Source organism: Vombatus ursinus, unplaced genomic scaffold, assembly GCF_900497805.2.
Source record: "Vombatus ursinus unplaced genomic scaffold, bare-nosed wombat genome assembly UNPS02014838.1, whole genome shotgun sequence".
NCBI lineage: Eukaryota > Metazoa > Chordata > Mammalia > Diprotodontia > Vombatidae > Vombatus > Vombatus ursinus.
Genome location: NW_020954616.1, coordinates 810,956 through 831,528, shown reverse-complemented (window position 1 = coordinate 831,528; position 20,573 = coordinate 810,956). Strand labels below are relative to the sequence as shown.

Here is a 20,573-nt window from a genome sequence, read left to right as displayed (position 1 = left end):
ATATCTTATTCTAAAGAAACAGAATAGGTTAAAAAAAAGTAGTAGATATTCAAAAGTTATACTCACATGAGGAAATCTAGGAACCAGAAAGGAGAAGCATAATGCAGAGCATTTGAGTAAAGATCAGTGGAGAAAGAAATAGAAATGATTTTGTCATTGGCATGTACTTCAGAAAGGAGCAGTTTTGGAAACATCACAAGACTGGCACAGAGGCATTATGTAATATTGATGGCAGACTTCAAATTAACCAGACATCTGCTGGAACTCCCTCTAACAGAAGAGCTAACAAATTCTCAACTTGCCTTAATGATAATTTCATCCTTCAAAAGGTGGAGAAATCAACAAGGGGGTGTTTTATTCTGGAGCTAATTCTCACTAATAGGGAAAAACTGATTTCTGGGGAGGAAAGATTAGAACTATGGGGGAAGTGACTACTCCTAGAGTTTGAGAGAGGAGAAGGCACCTGGCCTTAGTCTACCATGTCCCCTAGATTTGAGGAAAGCAGATTTCAAAGATCTAGAGGAAAGGTAAGGAGAATCCCACAGATTTAAAGTCTGCTGGTGAAGTCAACCCAGAAGGAATAGAAAATGCTCAAGAATTAAATTCTGAAGACATAAAGGGAAACATTTCCAATTAGGGGTGGGGGGGGAACAGCAGCTGTCTGAAGATGTAAATGCACAGGGAACTTACCAACCAACTTAAGATTTTGAAAAGAATTTTCTTAAAGATGGAAGCAAGGACTACAGACAAGATGAATATGGCAAAGACCTGTAAAAATTATATTAGGAGAGTTAAAGCTGAGAGTGAACTGAGGTTGGTGACAGAAGCTAAGGACAATAGGGGTTGGATTTTTGTTTTTTTACGATATTGGGAGAAAAAAAAGAGCAAAGAAGGGATAGGACCATTGCTTAGGGTGGATGGGATAGTGATGACAAATAACAGGGAAAGAGGCGCTGCTCATTCCTAATTTTCCTATTTTCTCTGTCTAGAATGACCTTTGTTCTAGAAACAACAAAATCAAAATAACTAAGAGAGAGTTAAGTAGCCAATATAAGCAGCAGGTTAGTAAGAAAGTACCTGGTTGCCCTTGATGAATTCAACTCAACTGACCTGGATAAGCTATATATTCTTAGATACCGAATGAACTGGCAGATATGATTGCTAAGCTACTGTCAGTAATATTTGAAAGATCATGGAAAATAGGAGAGGTGCCACAAGATTAGAGAAGGGCAAATGTCTCCATTTTCAAAAAAAAAAAAAAAAGGAATAGGACAGAGCCTTCAAACTACAGGCTACAGAGCTGACTTCTATTCCTGGAAAAATTCTAGAATAGACTATTCAAGAGCCAGTTGGTGAAATCTAAGTAGGGAAATATTACAAAAAACCAGCATGGCTTCATCAAAAATAGGTCATGCCAGACTAACCTTATTTCCTTTTTTGACACATACTAAACTGGTACCTAAGGGGAATACTGTAGATATAATTTACCTAGGTTTTAGTGAAGCTTTTGACAAAGTGTGTCATGTTATTCTCGCAGAGAAAGTGGAGAGATGTGGACTATGCAATCATACACTTAGGTGAGTTTAGAACTGGGTGAATGGCTGAACTCAGAATAGCCATGAAATGGTTGACAGCATCTTGTTAGGAGGTGTGACCCTGTCCTGGTTAACATGTTTATCAATGATTTGAATAAAGGTACATGCTCATCAAATTTGTAGATGATGCAAAGCTGGGAAAGCTAAATAACATGCTGGATAACTGTCAGGACCCAAAAAGATCTTGACTGAATTTAGTAGGATGAAATTCAATAGTGATAAAGGCAGTCTTACATTTCAGTTTTTAAAAATCAGCTTCACAAGTACAGGATTGATAAGAGTGGGATGGGGAAATGTTTAGATAGCAATTTGTCAGGAAAAAAAATCAGGGTGTTTTTGTGGACTTCAAGCACAATGCGTGAGTCAGCAGTGTGATATGGCAGCCAAAGAGTTAATGTGACCTTGGGTTATACTCAAAAGCATAGTTTTTACAAATAAAGAAGTGGTGATTCCACCATATTCTACTCTAGGCAGACCACAGCTGGAGTATTATGTTCAGTTCTGAACAGTATAGTTTTCTTTAAACTTTTTTTTGTTTTAAGCTTTTTTAACATTAACTTCAAGAAGGACATGTGGAGAATACCTTGATCACGGCAACTGGGATGATGATGGGTCTTGAGTCCATCAGGTCAGTTGAAGGAACTGAGGAGATATAACCTAGAGAATAAAATACATAAGAAGAACAAGCTAGTCATAGTCAAGTATTTGAAGAGCTGTCATGTGTGAGAAAAATTAAGTGTATTCTGTTTGATTGAAAGGGCAGAACCAGGAGCAAAGGGTGGAAATTGCAAAAAGGAAAATTTAGATTCAATATCAGGAAAAACTTCCTAACAATTAAGAGCTGTCCAAAAATAGAATGGGCTATCTGGAGAAGTGATTAGTTTCCCTTCATTGGAAATCTTCAAGTAGAGAATGGTTGACTACTTATCAATCAGTAAATCAAACAATAAGCATTTATTGAATACTTACTATGGTTAGGCACTGTGATAGGTGCTGGGGATGCAAAGACAAAAATGAACAAAAAATTCCCTGCCTTCAAGGAGCTTACATTCCACTGCGACAGAAAACGTGTAAATAAACATACATAAAATATGTAGAAAATAAACTTGATGTAAATGGAGTGGGGGGGGTTGGTGGCACAACCGTATCTGAGACGGATCAGGAAAAGCTTCCTGCAGAAGGTGGAATCTGAGCAAAGTTTTGGAGTAAATAAGGGATTTGAAGAGGAGAAGGTGTGGTGACATTATAGGCATAGGGACAGTCAGGGCAAAGGGAGACAGAGTGTCATGTATAAAGAAAAGCAAGAAGGACAGCTTGGCTACATTTTGTAGTGTGGGAAGGAGACTAATATATAATTAAGTTGGAAAGGCAGGTTGAGATCAAGCTTTAAAGGCTAAAGGGAGCAGCCTAAATTTAATTCTGGAGGCAGTAAGGAGTCCTCAGGGTTTATCGATTAGAGTAGTGAGATGGTTGGTCACTTTGGCAAAAAAATCACTTTGCAACTGTAAGGAGAATGAATTGGAAAGAAGAGAGACTTGAAGCAAGGAGTTCAATTAGGAAGCTTTTGCCATAGTCCATGAGAGAGGTGATGGAAACCCGAACTAGGGTGGTAGCCACGTGAGCAGAGAGAAGAGGATAGATACTGCAAATGTTATAAAGGTAGAAACAAGATGACTTTGCGAATGGCTGCATACATAGGGTGAATGAGAATGAGAAGTCTAGAGTAACATCTAGTTACTCTTAGGTTAATGTCAGCCAACTTATAGACAAAGGTTGTTTAGAAATAGACAAAACTAGCACTGAAGTTGCCAACCTGGTTAAATAGATGGATGGCAGTGTCCTTTCCAGATATAAGGAAGGTCAGAAAATGGGGAGGTTTTGGGAGGAAAGATAGTATCTTCAATAAATTTGAGATTCCTACATGATATGTAGTTTGAAATACTCCGTTGGAGATGTACAGTGAGCTGAGGAGAGAGATTAAGGCTGGCTGTCTAGATTTGGGATGATCATGAGACCCATGGGAGCTAGACAGGTCACCAGGGGAGACAAAGATTGGAAAGAGAGGAGAAGAGCATACAACAGAGCCTTAGGTACCCAAGCCTGGTTGGGGCTCGACAGCCACTGAAATCACTTGAAACTGTCAAGTTCTGAGGTTCTGTGACCATACTTGCAACCTTCCCTGCATGGCAGAACTGTCCAGAGGCCGTGCTCCCTTGATGCAGCCTTTGTGGTCCCAAGGTCACTTTCCTGGCATGCCATGGCGAAGCTTGGGAGTAGGGTTTTAGGGAAATTATAGACATAGATTGTTACTATTCCTCATTGGTACTGTTTTTATAATTACAATACATATTCTATAATTATAGAATATAAAATAGATTATGTCATATTAATGTAGTATAATTCCAAATCATATCAAAAATTGAGTAGTGGTTGTACCTATTGAAGTCAAAGCAAATTATTTCTCTTTGATTCTTAACCTTTTCCCTCTTTGGCTTAATTTCAGGCATCTACATGGGTCTAAGGTCTATGACTACCTGCTGCCTTTTTGTAGTAGTAGGTTGCTATGTACATATCTCTGTGTGTAAACTTCTGGGAGTATTTGTATCTTTTTCTGTATATTATATATGCATGGTGTGATTAACTTGACATTGGTTTCCATAAGATACAAGTGTAAATCAGTGTAACAGCCAGACTAACTCTTCCTGGATTCCCTCTGTGCACACATGTACACATACACACACACACATGTGTGTGCACACACACATGTGTACACAATTATTCCTTCCACATCGCAACTTTCCCCATTGTGGTTTCGATATATGGAGGGTTGGTATAAGCAATTAAATGGAAATTTCTTAGGAGCTTTGCAGAAGCGACAGACAACCCAGAAAAGGTTTAGAAACTCAGAAATGCACAAAATGTACATATAGTCCTGTATAATAGCAACATATTTTATCTTTTAATACCACAATAGTTCAGACTTCTCTGGTATGAAGGGAGGGTCAAAAAATTTTACATGGATTTTCCATATCAAGGGGGCACTGCACCCCTAAACCCCCAGGATGTGGAAGTTCTTTCTAGGTCTGAGCTATTGTTCTGAGATATGAAGAGATTCTGAGTTTTTCTCTTGTTCTATAAAGGGTACAGCGGTCCCTGCGCTTTCCTCATTCTTATGATAACCAGGGTGTATGGGTATCAACATATTTCCCACCTTATTATTGACACTCTTGTTTCCCATAGACTAAACTGGTGGTTCTGTGCTTACCCCTACACTTTACTTATCTTTATCTATGATGAGATTCGAAGATATATACTGCGGCACAACCCTGGTGGTAAGTCTTCCTCTAGACCCAACCTGCCTCCACTATTTCATAGCTCCCTAATTACAAGTCTCGTTGCTTCAGATCCTTCAACTTACCATATTCTTACCAGATGCCAATCGACATAGCACACATACTCACACCAATACATACACACACATGCTTCAATGTCCTGTGGCTCCAGCCCCTTAGGCCTATAACCCTATTCCTTGCCTCCATCTTGCTCTCCCATCCCTGCTTTTCCAGGCACTCCCTGCTGACCCAAGCTGCCCAGAAGAGTCACTCTCACCAGGCATTGCTAACCCTAGTTAACCCTGGCTTCCTCTCTTTAATAGGCTGGGTGGAGAGGGAGACATACTACTGAGCTCAGCAGAGGAGACGCCATGCGCTGGACAGAAAGAGCATCTTGGAAGTGGAGGAGATGGAGAATGGGTTTCTGGCTCATGAGCATTGGCGAGGCAGAGGCTAGTGTCTAGTTAAAACCACGGAATTGTTAGGATTGGGGAGGGAAAGTAGGATATCCTTATATGGGGAGGGTAAGAAGGGGTAAGGGTAAGAAGGGAAGGGGATTAAAATATTAATATTAAAAGAATAATTTAGGCAGGGTGAGAGAGGAGTGCAACTGACCAAGTTTGGGCTGATAGAGATTATAGGAAACTGTTGCCCTGTTAGACATAACTGTGAATAGCCAGTCTAGATAATAAAAAATTTTAACATATTGCAACCATACCAGGTCTGTATCTTCTGTTGAGGGTAGGGGGTAGGTAATTGGGGATGGCCACTTATGAGAGATCTAGTGCTTAATCCAGGAGAAACTTTCAGGGACCAAAAGGTAAACTGACATATAGAAGGTGTGGCCTAATCCCATCATCTCAAGGGTCAAGCCCCTAGGACTCCATGTGAACTCTGAGAAGAGCATAGGAAAGAACTGTATGAGTAGAGAATTCATAGAAAAGCATCTTTTCACTCTATGAAAAGAATACTATCCTTGGAAGTCAGAAGACCTAGGTTCCAGTCCTAGGCCTAGCATTTAATGGCTGCCTGACTATGGATAAGTAATTGATCTCTCAGCTTCAGTTTCTTCATCTGTAAATGGAGATATGATATTTGCATTATATCTACGTCATAGGACTGTTGTGAGGATCAAATTAGAGAAGGTATATAAAAGTGCCTTGCAAACACTAAAGAACCATGAAAATTTAAGCTACTATAATCAACGAAGGTCCTTCTCCAGACCTTATTTTGGCATACAAGTGGCAAGAATTTTCAAAGGCTTAACCAGAAGAACATTGCCTCTGGCAGGTTCCACTGAGACTCCCAAGTATGGTTCCAGGCAAGACTCTTATCAGCTGTCCAAGGGCCAACCTGGCTAAGTACAGAGAGGATCCCCTGGGCCCACTTTGTTTAGCTCATCACCAGAAGGAGTGTTAAGAGTAGGAGATTAAATTTTTGACCAGAGCAACCCATGAAACAGATGAAAATACAAAATGGTCCCTGAGCCTTTATTGCCCCCTTCCACTTATACATTCTACTGGAGAATAAAACACATATCACAGAGAGATGACCAGGAAAGGAGCTTTGGTCTAGGCCAAGGGTCCTTAACCTTCTTCATGTAATGGATTCCTTTGGCAGTCTGGTGAGGCCTACGTACCTCTTCTCAGAATGATGTTTTTAAGTGCATAAAATAAAATACATAAGATCAGAAATGAAACAAATTATATTGAAATATAGTTATCAAATTAAAAAAAATTTCCTGACCCCAGGTTGCTCTAATCATTCTCAGAGATTATGAATGAATCCGTAGGATGATAGATTGTCATGCTCTCCATAATAGTAGTAAAGTTGAGTTAATTATTATTTCCTCAGTGGGAGGGGGTAATGTATATTCTGGGTAGATAGAGGTATATAGAAAATGCCTATCTTTTTTAATATTTGTTTATTTTGATTTACTAATAATCACATCCATAAGCTTTTGAGTTTTAAATTTTTCTCCCCCTCCCTCTCCACCCCCCTCCCCAAGACGGTGTGCAATCTGATATAGGCTATACATCTACATTCCTATTAAACAATTTTCACATCAGCGATGTTGTAAGAATTAGAACCAGTAAGAGGAACCACCAGAAAGAGGAAACAAAACACAACAGAAGGGGGAAAAAAAGCGAATAGTATGCTTCGATCTGCATTCAAACTCCATAGTTCTTTCTTTGGATGTGGATAGCATTTTCCATCATGAGGCCTTTGGAGATGTCTTAGATCCTTGCATTGCTGAGAAAGGCTAAGTCTATCAATATTAGTCATCGCACAATGTGGCTGTTACTGTGTACAACGTTCTCCTGGTTCTGCTGGAAAATGCCTATCTCGACTAGGCCCTGGTGTACTTGTGGATGACTGGATGAGAGAAAGTCATAGGGGCCTGGTTAGCTCTAGAGAGTTGAGGTGAGGAGTTACTTTCTCTCCAATCCGGGCACATCTGCCCCAGGGCAAGTCTCAAAGCTGAATCATATCCGCATTGACACTCTCACTACAAATGAAGCCAGAAGACACAAAGAAGTTGTAGCTAAATGGAAGTCAACTTTTAGGTTCTTCTTGGGCAGACAAAGAACTTGGATGAGTAAGCGAAAATCCTCCTGTATGTGGTCCATTTTACAGATGAGGAAACTGAGTCCCAGAGAGGTTCAAAGACTTGCCCAAAGTCACACCAGAAATGGCAGAGCCAGGATATGAACCCTGGGCCAGCCCTCCCTCTGCCATTCCATACTACCTCCTCCCTTGGAAGAGCTGGCAGGAAGAAATGCCAATCCATGCAACACTTAGTGAGCTCACCTCATAGTCCTCAGATAAACATAAGCAAACAGACCATCAGAAAACAATTACAGCTTATATGACATCATCTGTTGCTGAGGACGGGTAAGCAGGGAAATTATACTTAACAAGATTCTCTAAAATCAGCATTTCAGGCACAGGAGAGAACAGTGAAAACTATGTTGAAAAATATATTTCAGGATCAAGAATTTTAAGAAGCCTTGCTTGGAGACTATTCAGAAGCCTCACCCTGTATATGATTAATGCTTTCTTTAAAATGAGACTTGGAAGGTGCTATTTATGTCATGCACCAAACATGATCACACACAGACACACACAATGACTTGAGCCTAGCAGAGAGAAAACTGATTACTAATGTTGTAGTTATCTCACAGTCAGGGGGCCATCTCCACTTGTCCTGATCTATATCTGGCCACTGGACCCATATGGCTCCAGAGGAGAAGGTGAGGCTGGTGACTGCACAGCCCTTCCTCACTGAGATCCAATTCACTTGTAAGTCATGGTGTCCCCTTCCTGAGGTCACGGCCCTCTTCGAGAATGAAGTACAAACAACAACAACAACAACAAACAACAGTCTCACAATCATCTATGTACAATCACATCAATTACTTGCTAGATCATTGAGAGCAGAGATTGCTTCATATTTTTTGTCTTTATACTCCCGATGCTTGGCATAGGGCTTAGTACATAATTGGCACTAAATAAATACTCATCTATTGATTAGCTAGAACAAAAATAAAAATCAAGGCTGAATTAAGAGATGATAAAGATAAGGCATTCTGTTCAATTATAGCAACTGCAATATAATCTGTTGGAATAAGGTTTCAACTATGAAAATTGGGGAATGATCAAAACTAAAGATATAGACTATCACCATTTCTTATGACAGTTTAGCTTATATGAAAGTCACTACAACAAAGAGGCAAAGGACCTAGAAACCATATTTCCAAGGCAATGTTTTGCCTGTTTACCCAGCAGAAAGATGTTGGCCAAGGACAACATAGGTTTAGAATTCAAGCTCATTTGCAAAACTTTCCAGAATGAGATGACAGAAGATTACACATAGTCTCACCAAACGAGACACTGAAAAACAATTGAGAAAGATAGAAGGCTTTATAAAAGTCGGGATGAGATAAGCAAAATCATCCTAAAAGTATCTACGTGTTAAACTACAGGGAGGACAATAGACATGATAAAACATCTACCAGAATTTCTACGGTGATCTCTTCTTATCAGCTACCACATTGGAACTACTACATTTGGACTCAACTATCTTGGTAACCAAGTACTATATGAGGAAGTGGCAATTGTCACTTTAAAAGATGAAGATGGAAAATGCAACTAGGCCTAACCAAATAAACACAGAAGATTATGTGTACTGGAAATGGACAGTTTGTAATGCACTATTTTCAAGAGATCTCAAGGGAGAAGATTATAAAAGAATAGGAAAAGTCATGGATCATACCAAGACATTAGCAGCTATTAACCCATATGCCTGCGTGGCAAGAATACTCCTATTATCATTGGATCACAGAGATAGATAGATAGATAGATAGATGGGTAGATGGATAGACAGATAGACAGATAGATAGATATGGATGATAGGTAAAGAGTTAAGATACTGAGATATATGTGTATATATCTTATTGAACATTTATAATAACAGATTGTGCATGTAGTGATAGTATCCCCGATGAAAATAAAGGAAGGCAACAGGAAGTTTTTCACAGATTACTTTTTATAGCAAATTATTTCCACATCTTGTGACTTTGGGCACGTTACTTCCCCTCTCTTGGCTTTAGTTTCCTCATCCATAAAACGAAGAGGTGGGACTAGGTAATCATTTAAGACTCTTTCAGGGAAAGGGAAGCAAGGGAAAAGAACTAAGCATTTATGCAGCACCTACTATATGCTTCACCTCATTTGATCTTCACAACAACCCCGTGAGGAAGTTGGTGTTGTTATCCCCATTTTACAGTTGAGGAAATTGAGGCAAACAAAAGTTAAAGGATTTGCCTAGGATCACACAGTAAGTGTCTGAGTCTAAAATTGAACTCAGGTCTTCCTGACTCCAGACTCAGCACTCTATCCACTGTGCCACCTGGCTGCCAGCTCTAAATTTATGGTGTTATGGGGATTTCTCCAATTGTCAGGGAGAAGAATAATGATCATTGACATTTCTCTAGCAGTTAAGATTTACAAAAAATTTTTATTTACATTTTCCCATTTGATTCTCTAAATAGATTTGTGATGTTGTATGGGTCTTTGTCCCCTCCATATATATAGGACTACAAATCTTAAGGTTGTGTAGCTTGCCCAAGACCAGCCAGGGTTCCTTTACCCCAGTACATCATACCCATAGATTTACAAGGAGCAAGAAGAGCCAACAGGAATGTTCCCGCAGGGTGCACTAGCTTGCCCACCCCTCATTATAAGGATGAGTTTTTGTCTTGACTAAACTGTCATGATTTAGGTCTTTGGGTTCTGCTTAGAATAGCAACTCCTCTTAAGAGAAGGAGAAAATGTTACTGAATAGCTTAAAGCCTTTTTTTTCTTCAAATTTAATCTTTCTCCTCCCATCTCTCCTAAGTTCCCCACATATCTGGGTGTTTCCCTACATGGTGCGATGGGGAAAATGTTAAATTGGGAATCTAAGGACCAATCTTGATTTGAACCTCAGCTCTGCCACTTATGCCTGTGACCTTGAGCAGTCACTTATCCTCTCTGGGCCTCAGTTTCCTCAGCTATAAAATGAGAGGATGAAGTCTTAAAGTCTTCCTTCCATCTCTTCACCTTCTGATTCTTTTCCTATGACCTACATGACCAAAGCTATTCTTTTTATCTTCCCATGGCCCAGTCCAACATTGGTAGGATTCTTCACCAAGTTATAAGAATTACGATTAGTTTGGCATGATTTCCTGGGTATAATAAAACTGTTACATGGTTAAATAGACCTCTCCTAGAGTAATGTCCATAAACACTTCGACAAAATTCTAATCTTAATCAATATAGGTACTTATTCCATTGTAAATATCACAACTCATCCATGCCTTCTCATCTTGTCCATGTCCTCCCACAAATACTAAGGGTCTACCCAATATACTGGGGCCTTCCTCTAGATATTTTATTATTACATATCATATTATATATCATATCACATACACTGATATTACATACCAGTGATGTTATTACATATCAGTGAAGAATGCAGGCTGTCCATTTGCTATCCTTCATTCTCACTACCTGACCTTTTTCTGGTCATACATCAGTTAGATGATGTCCTTTACATTTCTCTTTGTATTTAGATAATTGGTAAAATACTGTAGTCTATTGATACCTTACATTGTTTTTTAGGTTACTTGCTATTTTGAGTCTTTGTACACTGCAGTGTTCCACGAATCACAGTCACATATTATTTCAGACAGAAAGTAGTGGGACCATCCTACGCAGTAAATATTGATATGGGAACTGGAATTTGTTAATAGTGGGGGGTGTTCTCCCATACTTTCTCATAATCATTATCTGTACAATAAGAAGTGACTGAGTATCTATCAGAATGATATTTCATGTTGGTTTTCGACATGTGATTAAACTAACTGTACCAAAGAGTAGCAGACAGGGTTCTATCTTCAGAATTAGAGAACCTGGGTTCAAAATTTGGCTTGACCGCTTACTAGCCATATGACTTGAGTTAATCACTTGATCTCTCAGGGGTTCGATTTTATCATTTGTAATATGACAGTAGGACTAGTTGACCTTGCAGGTTCCCTCCTTAATCAAATCTATGATTCTATGAACTCATTAATTTACCTCTTCAAGGGGAGAGTATGAACTATCCTGCATTTGACTGCAAGAGAAAAATACACCAGAGATGATAGGACAACAGCAAGAAACTCCGGAATGGTTCAAAAGATAAGTGTAAATTTTATTAGAAGATAGTAGGAGCAAAATTGGGTCAGAAATCAGAGCACTCAACACAGAATTTAAAAAGACAAATAACAGAGTCCAGAACTTAGAGACACAATAAGGAATCTTTCCAAACAAGTAGAGACTCTGGAAGAAAGAATGACAGATTTGGAACACATAAATGTAGAGTAGAAGAAAATCTGGAAGAAAAGAAACAAAAAGCAACTCCCTTAAAAGAATATATGAATTCCATACAAGTCAAAGTGAATGACCTTGAAAATACAATGCATAGAGATAAATTAAGGAGCATAGCTCTACAAGAACAACATGATAGTTATACTGGAAAAGAAAAATGTTGAATACTAGATGACAGGAAATAATACAAAGAAACATATCCAAAACATAAATATACATATACCAAAGTGCTAATTGATTGAATCCATACATAACCACCAGAGAAAAATTTCATTTTAAAATTCCAAGCCACACATGGTTAAATTTCACAGTTTTAGTAACAACAAATTTTTCAAGCAGTCAGGACAAGGACTTTCAGCTATGAAGGAACACTAATTTGTATATCCCAGGATTCATCTGCTATCACAAGAAATCAGCAAGGATAATGGGATAATATATTCCAAAACACAGAGGTATTCAAACTATAACCCAAAATAAAACATACTAGAAAGCCTAATCATGAATGGAAAAATTGCACCTTCAAGAGAAGAAAGGCATTTGAGTCATTTCCACAAAATAAAACAGAGGCAAGTAGAATTTTCTACTAGCAAACATTTCAAGCAAAAGAAATACAAGAAAAGTAAATACAAATTATCAAGAAAAAAATAATGAAACCAATTGTCTCATGTTTATAGGCTATTGTTTAAAGAAAAAAAGAAATTGAACAGAGGGCCAAAAAAAAAAAGATCAGAAAGGACTCATCAAAGGACAAAAATGACCTAAGGAGCTACAGATTTAGGGGAAACTTAAAGAATAGAAGGAAAGGAGGAGAAACTTAATTAATATTCAATGAACCAAATACTGTCATCTACTGTAAGTGAAACAATTATGTTTTTTGGAACAGATAACAGAGTAGAAAGTTAAATGAAGACTGGGGAAGAAAGAGAGAGGAAATGTAGAGATAGCTGATCCACCCATCCATAGGTGAACAGAAAAGAGATAGTAATTTGTTTAGTTTCTCAAGAGGGAGGCCTGTGGGAGAATAGGACAAAAGTAATACAGGAGAGAGACTAGAATGGGGGAAGTAAAGGGAAATTTCACTCTTGGAGGGAAAAGGAAAGGTTGCCACAAAGAATGTTCTCACAGCAGGGGAAGATGTCTATCTGTGATAAGACAGGGACCTTATAATGGATTTTATCTAGAGGACATCTGCACTATCAGTAAAGGGTTATACTTCCCAAAGACCTCCCAAGACCCCACCCCAGGAGAACTGTCTTCAAGGGCAGTCAGCTCCCAGGATAGTAGGAATTACATAGAAACACAGATAGGATAACCTAGCTTTAGAACTGATGAGTGATTATGATGAAGATAAAGGAAAGGACTTCAAGACTTGAGACACAAAGTGACTCCCATCACACACTGCTTCTACTTAATGTTTCCTTCATGAACTGACATTTTTAAGAGGGACAACAGAGAAAAGGGTTAGGTGTGTGATAGGAACGATAATCTAATCACCCCTGCTCTCCTGTGTAAGTTAGGTTAGTTTTTCCTCACAAAGTATTAAAACTATCCTCAACAACTTTTGACATCACTTCCTCATTATCTAGGTCCAAAATAGCCACAAAGGAGCAGCAAGTTGTCTCTCTGATGCTTGGCAGGTAGATCACAATGGGCAACTGAGGCAAAAGAGCGTCACTCAGCTGAATCAACTTGAGGTGTGTCCAGTGCCTATTCTTGTTGAAAATCCTTCTCCCATTATGACTAACTCTTTTTGTATTAACTATTGAATGAACTACAAGTGCCTCATTTCTAATACCAAGCCTAAACCACCAGAGTTGCCTGAATCAAACCCAGCCCAGAACAAGGTAGTAAGATTTACAAATGCAATAACATAGGAATGAAATAGAGATGTCAAATTCAGTATTCCACAAGATCCACTCTGATGAGGGACAAAGTTAAAAAGAAAACCAAACGTTACATATACTGTGAGCTAGAGATTAGGATCTTGAAGGCATCTGACAACATCTTGGAAAACATCATGCTAAAAAGCATAGGAACAAGCACATAGCCCTCCATGACTACATCGGTGACTGGGAAAACAGGAGAGCATTGTCTTTCATCCACAATTGGTGTGAGCATGCTGTCATGAAACCGTGCTACAATACTGATGATCTTTTCCAGGCAACCATATTTTGCCATGATCTTCCACAAGACCTCACAGTTGATGGTATCAAAGGCCTTGGCAAGATAAGGTACCAGAGGGGCAGCTAGGTGGTGTAGTGGAGTCAGGAGGACCTGAGTTCAAATCTGACTTCAGACCAAACACTTAACACTTACTAGCTGTGTGACCCTGGGCAAGTCACTTAATCCCAATTGCCTAAAAATAAAAAAAAAAAAAAATTTAAAAAAAGATAAGGTACCAGACACTAAGGTCCTCCCTCCATCAAGCTGAACTGCCAAGCATTCAAACTCTACTGCAGAGAGAGCAACCCGTATGGGCTGGCCACATAGCCCAAATGCCAAATGCACTCTTATCTAAAAGATTATTTTACAGAGAACCAGCACAAAGCAAGCATTCACACAGAGGTCAGAAGAAGGGATACAAGGACACTCTCAAGGTCTCTCTGTAGAACTTCAGTATCAATTGTGAGGCATGGGGGACGCTGGCACAGCACCACCCAGCACAGCATGCCAGTATCAAAGAAGGCGCTGTGGTCTGTGAGCAAAGCAGAATTGCAGTAGCACAAAGGAAATGTGAGCTCCACAAATCCAGAGACATCTCCATCCCAAGTGTTCTAATGGATTATTTGTGCCCAGCCTGTGGTAGAGCCTTCTGAACTAGTATTGGACTGACTGACCTCAGCTGAACACACTGTACCCTGACCCCAACATCTTCAAAAACAAAGGACAAACAACAGCGTCCAGAATAGACTAGAAGGGGAAATACATAGAAGGTTAAAGGAAAAGAAAACTTTTTGGAAAAGAATATCATTAAAGAATGCCATTTCAAACTAAGTGGTAGAGTAGAGGGAAGATTTTGAACCAGACACCTAGCTGGGCAGAGAAAGGGAAGGGCCAGAAAGGGAGAGGGGAAGGGAAGGAAAAGAAAGTTGATAATTTAAGTAACTTCAAGAAATTTGGGATGGGGCAGGTAAAAGGGGGTGGTGATGGTGGGGGCAAGAGCCTGTGGGAACAGATTAACTTCAAAATAGTGAAATTAAAAGTAATTGCAGGGACAAAATGCTGACTTGAAAGAGGAAGGGGATAAAAATCAATGCAAAAGAAATAGATGAAGAAAAAAGCCAAGCCCAACAACCATACATTACATGTGAATGGATTAATAATCTGGGGGAGGGGGGAATGGAGAAAAAGAGGCAGAGAGAGAGAGAGAGGGAGGCAGAATGGAAAAGAAAACAACCCCACACTTTGTTGCATGCATGAAAATATTTTTTTAAAATAAGCAGGACTTGTGGTTTGAGGGGTGCTGTCACTCCCAGAGCTCCTATACCTATCGGTCTGTTGATGGCCTTTGGTCATTGTTACTGGTGGTGATGAGGAAGGTGGGCCCCCTCTCCAGAACGATTGTACCTCTCAATAATGGCTGTGGAGCTGGGCTACAAGCAGGTCTGGTAGATTGTGGGGCACTGTTACTCCCAGGGCACTTGAGCATAGGATCCTGGCCTGTCTCCATCAGGATCTGAGCGCAATCAGTGGCCAAGGTGATAGTGATGGTTTGACTTCTCCGGCACACGCTGCTTCCTGTCCCCCTCAAGGTGCTTTGCTGCTTTGGCTGGGCTGGTTTGCCTGCCCTATGTGAAGTCAAGGCCACGGTGAAGTATTAGAGACTATCAGGGAATGTAATTTTGGCAAAACTGCAATTATTTTGGGGCTAATTCATTCCCTCTTAGTGATCAGATGTACCTAGGACCATTTAATACTTTTCAAAAAATGTTTTATTCCCTTATAAAGGGAATTACACGAGAATCGCAATCCAAACCAACCAGAAAACAAACTGCGAAACATTCTTTAAAAAGATACTATGCCCTACCCCCACATTTGTGAAAGTATACCACAAGGCAGAAGACTAGGCTACATCTCTCTCTTCAAAATGTAACATCTTTTTCGTTGCTGAGGGGCAGAACTGGGGAGAATGGAGTAGGAAGAATTGAGAACGGGGGCAGTGGTTGCATGGCTTCTCAGAGGAGTTGGGCTAGAATGTCTCTTGTCCTAGGCTGTGCCCTCCTGTCCCTGACACTAGACCCCCAGGAACCTGGGACAGTGAATGCCAGGAAGGGAAAGGCATCAACATTTTTTTCACAAAATTCCTTAAGTCACATAGTATAAAACTGAGATCCTATAGAATATAATTAAGTAAACCTTAGAATCGAGAGAGACAGAAAGAGATGGAAATAAACCCGAGATGACTAGAAAAGAAAAAGTTAAGTAAGAGAAATAGAGTAGCAGATGAGGGACAAACTGGGGAACGGAGAAGCCTGTGATCCAATACAGGGGCAGCAAAGATGAGAAGTAATTGGTCTTCTCTCTCCATAACATCGGCTCTCTCTTCATAGATCTTAGGAGACTGGAATGTCGAGAATCTCTTCCAAACTCACTTCCATTCCAGGATTTGGTCAGAGATATGAGCTGCATTAGTCAGGGGTCTTATCTTGGGGCTGCTGACACAGCCATAGCTTCATGGCGAGCAATAGACTAGGTCAGGGTTTGGTCTGTGTGTGTGTGTGTGCAGCATGGAGAGTCCAGGGATATAGCCTAAGCTGGGCTCCTCAGGTTTCAATAGCAGGGGCTTCAGGTGTCTGGTAGGTTAAAAATACAGAGGTCCCAACTCAGGGTCATTTGATACCAGTGACCAAGAACTGTCAAGTCCAAGGGACTGAAGAGAGGGGCCTGAGTGAGAGGAATGAGGTGTCAGATAAAGAGAGGGAAGAATAAAGGTGGGAGACCAGGATAAGGTTGAATTGGTGGGCATGAGGGAAGTAAAGTGTATGAAGGGGCACAGGATTCAGAAGAGCCCTGGCTGCTGAAGGAGGGACCTCTGGAATGGAGTAGCTATGTTAGGCTTAGGGCAAATTTTAATTTACAGAATCCTGGGGAAGAAAGGGAGGCTCCCTAGTCCTGAACAAGAATGTCTTTTCAATGCACCCAAAAAGTGGTTTTACAGTTTTTGTATGAAGATTCCCACTACCCTTGGAGGTAGCCCACTGCATCTTTTGGAAATTTTTCCTAACATCAAGTCAAAATTTGATTCTTTGTACCTTTTACCCATTGAGCCTAGTTTCATTTCACTTCTTAATGACTGCATTTTCTTCTTTGGTTTGTAAATCATGTTGTTATTATGATTGCAAGTCACCTAAGCCCTGCCCCAGGACAATCCAAACCACCATCTATTGAATTATATGTTCACACTGTCAGAAGATTCACGAAGGTCAAATTAATGTTGGGACATGGCTGATGTCCCTACATCCATGTTAGGGATTTCCCCACCCACTAGGGGCAGCACTGTTGATAAGGGACTTTCTCAGAAGTAATTTCCTCACTCTTTTCTCTCTCCCCCCATGGGAAGATGTTTCCCTTCCTGAATAAGAAGCTCAACTCCTACAAGCACCTGTAATTCCAGCACTTATTTCCCAACCCACCCACCCCAGTTAGCTCCTCCATGACATCTGGCCTTCTCTCTCCCTGTGCCAATGTTAGAGTGTCCCATCAAACTTGGCCAGGGGCTCACAAAAGGTTCTTGAAAGTCTCCAGCTTCCCTGGATCCAGGGTTTTGAATCCTGGACATTGTGAGACTAACACCATTGTTTCACAGACTCAAAATCTGAGAGCTGGAAGGGACTTTGGAAATCACTTAGCCCAACTCCCAAATATCACAGGTTCCCCGGGGAACCAGGGTTCCCCGAGACACTGTCTCTCAGGAGGCAGTGAGGCACAATCAGTCAGTCATGCAACAAGCATTTAGTGGAATAAGCACCTACTCTAAAGTCAGAAGACATGAGCTCAAATCTCACTACTTACACCTTGGGCTAGTCACAAGGCCTCAGTGTCCTTATTTGTAAAAAGGGATTGGATTAGATGGTTACTTCCGGCTCTGGATCTATGAGCCTATGATCCTATTAAATGAATTACCCAAGGTAATATTGTGAGTTGGCAGCTAGATGGCTCAGTGGATAGAGTGCTGCATCTGGAGTCAGGAAGACCTGAGTTCAAATCTGGCCTCAAACACTTACCAGCTGTGTGACCCTGGGCAAGTCACTTAACCTCTGTTTGCCTTAATTCACTGGAGAAAGAAATGGCAAACCACTCCATTATCTTTGCCAAACAAACAGGGATAGTATGGTCCAAGAATCGAACACAATTGAACCACTGAACAACAAATACTGTAAATTGGTGTACAAGCCGAAACTCTCAGTTCAATGTGACACCAAAGGTAGAAATGAGAAAATAAGTCCTCTGAAGGAGGCCTAGTTCCCCAGGGTACCTCCATAGGCATACTGGCTTATTCCCACCATTTTCTTCACTTCCTCATTTCAGTTTTCCTATGCCCTTCCTGGCAGAAGAGGGAAGTCTCCAACCTCTCCTGGACCATGAGAAAGAACTAAGCATCCTACTTCGCAGTTCCCCTACCTTCAAGAATCTTATTATCTGTCTCTAACAGCCTCCAGATCTTGATACTGGGAGGGAATGACATGACATTTGTTCAGCTAGGTTCTCTCATCTAGGACATACCCTTCCCTGCCACCGCATAGGTGGGACATCAGGAGTTTTTCTGCCAGGTTGAAAACTAACAGACCCATAGCATGCAGCCATGCCCAAATGCCAGGACCAGGAGCCAGACTCCTAGTTGATCCCTTCAAACCTAGTGCTTGGCAGAGGCATAACTGGCTTTGGTCAATCTTTAGTCCTTCTGCTTGCCCAGCCTGGTTCTCCACCCTCATGGAGAACCCACTTAGGATGGGGCGAGGTTTGTAGTAAGTGCTCCTGATAGTCCCAAGTGTCCCATTACTTGGGGGCAGACAAAAAGGGGCCTTCATGCAGGAAGCCAAGGGAAACACCATCCAGTCTTTCTGCTTATGGTCTCTTGAGCATCCTTAGGCTGATTCCCTCTCTTCCCTGGGCTTCAGCTCAAGTTCTCTGTTTTAAATCCACAGCAGGAGGAGGGGGGAAAGGCAGGGGTCTCTGTATTAATTCTATGCTAATGGATTCCTGAAAGATCCAAGAGAGGAAGAATTAAACTCGTAAAGAATTAAAGGGGGCAGCTAGGTGGTGCATTGGATAGAGCACTGGCCCTGGAGTCAAGAGGACATGAGTTCAAATCCAGCCTCAGACCAGATACTTGACACTAGCTGTGTGACCCTGGGCAAGTCATTTAACCCCAATTGCCTCAAAAAAAAAAGAGTTAAAGGATTGATCCAACCCTCAACCAAGCCACGAATAATAATAATAATAAAATATTTAGTACCTATATAGCTCTTTACATGAGCACTTTACACACATTGTTTCATTTGATCTTCACAACAGCCCTGAGATAGGTGCTATTATTATGCCCATTTTACAGATGAGGGAACTGAGGCAGGCAGCAGTTAAGTGGCTTGACCAGGGTCACACAGCCAGGAAGTGTCTGAGGCTGGATTTGAACTCAGGTCTTCCTGACTCTAGGCCCATCGCTCTGTCCACTAGTATGCCATTCAGTATACAGTATCCCTGCTTAACAAGTGAACCCAGACTGAATATGAAAGCCTTCAGAGAGAAGGAAACATCTGCCCCCTGGAGCAGTTCATTCCACTTTTGGGCAGCTCTGATAATTCTAAGGAGTCCTTCATGAGGTTGAACTGAAATCTGCCTTCCTCCAACTGCAATCTATAAAGGCTGGTCCTCCCATCTGAAGCTCAGCTGAATAATCCTATCCCTCTTCTATGTGATCACTGTTCAGGTATCTGAAGACAGATTCCATATAGAATCAGAGACCTAGAGTTAGAGAGGACCTCAGAGGATGCCTAATCCAACCCTCCCCTCCCAGCCTGGCTGCCATTTTTTCAAATAAAGAAGCTCAAGATCAAGGAGGTTCAACACCTTAAGCAGCAGAGATGAGATGTGGACATAGGTCCTTTAAGTCTTTCCATGGACCAGCTACCAAAGGCCAAGCTCAGGGGAGCACTCCTATAATCCTTACCGCTGGGGGAGGTTGAAGCTGGTGGATCACCTCAGCTCAGGAATTCTGAGTTGTAACAGGGCTAGGGTCAAAGAGGTGTCTGACCTAAGTCTGGCACCGATATGAGGAGCCCCCAGCAGTAAAGGAGTCACCCAGCTGGCTGAGGAGGGGCAAACACGCCCAGGTCTGAAGTGGAGGGAGTCAAAATGTCCATGTCCATCAGGAGTGGAATCAAGTCCATCAGTGACTGCTGTACTTTTAGCCTGGGTGAGATAGAAAGACCCAGTTTAAAAAAAAAAAAAAAGATATCAGCTACCATATCTTAAGCCTTCTGTTCTCCAGGTTAAACTTTCACAGTTCCTTCAATTAATTCCATTTTGAATGGCCCTTACCATCCCAACTACCCTCCTATGGACACACCCCATTTGGTCAGTTTTGCTCTTGTATACTCATCCCCATCCCAACCAGAGTCTGTAGAGAGGGACAGCTAGGTGGCACAGAGGATAGAATGTGCTGAGCCTGGAGTCAGGAAGATCTGAGTTCAAATCTAGCCTCAGACACTTCCTAGCTGGGTGACCCTGGGCAAGT

At 41.0% G+C, this 20,573-nt stretch overlaps 1 protein-coding gene across 1 annotated transcript in view; it reads left to right on the top strand.

Annotated features, from left to right (window-relative positions):
* Positions 1 to 5,279, top strand: part of LOC114026363 (sodium/potassium-transporting ATPase subunit alpha-2-like) — a 68,329-nt gene extending 63,050 nt beyond the window's left edge. The window contains exons 22-23 of the mRNA XM_027840042.1: positions 4,836 to 4,927; positions 5,251 to 5,279. Of these exons, the coding sequence (XP_027695843.1) occupies positions 4,836 to 4,927; positions 5,251 to 5,279 (121 nt within the window). The remainder of the gene's footprint in view (positions 1 to 4,835; positions 4,928 to 5,250) is intronic.
* Positions 5,280 to 20,573: the final 15,294 nt, after the last annotated feature.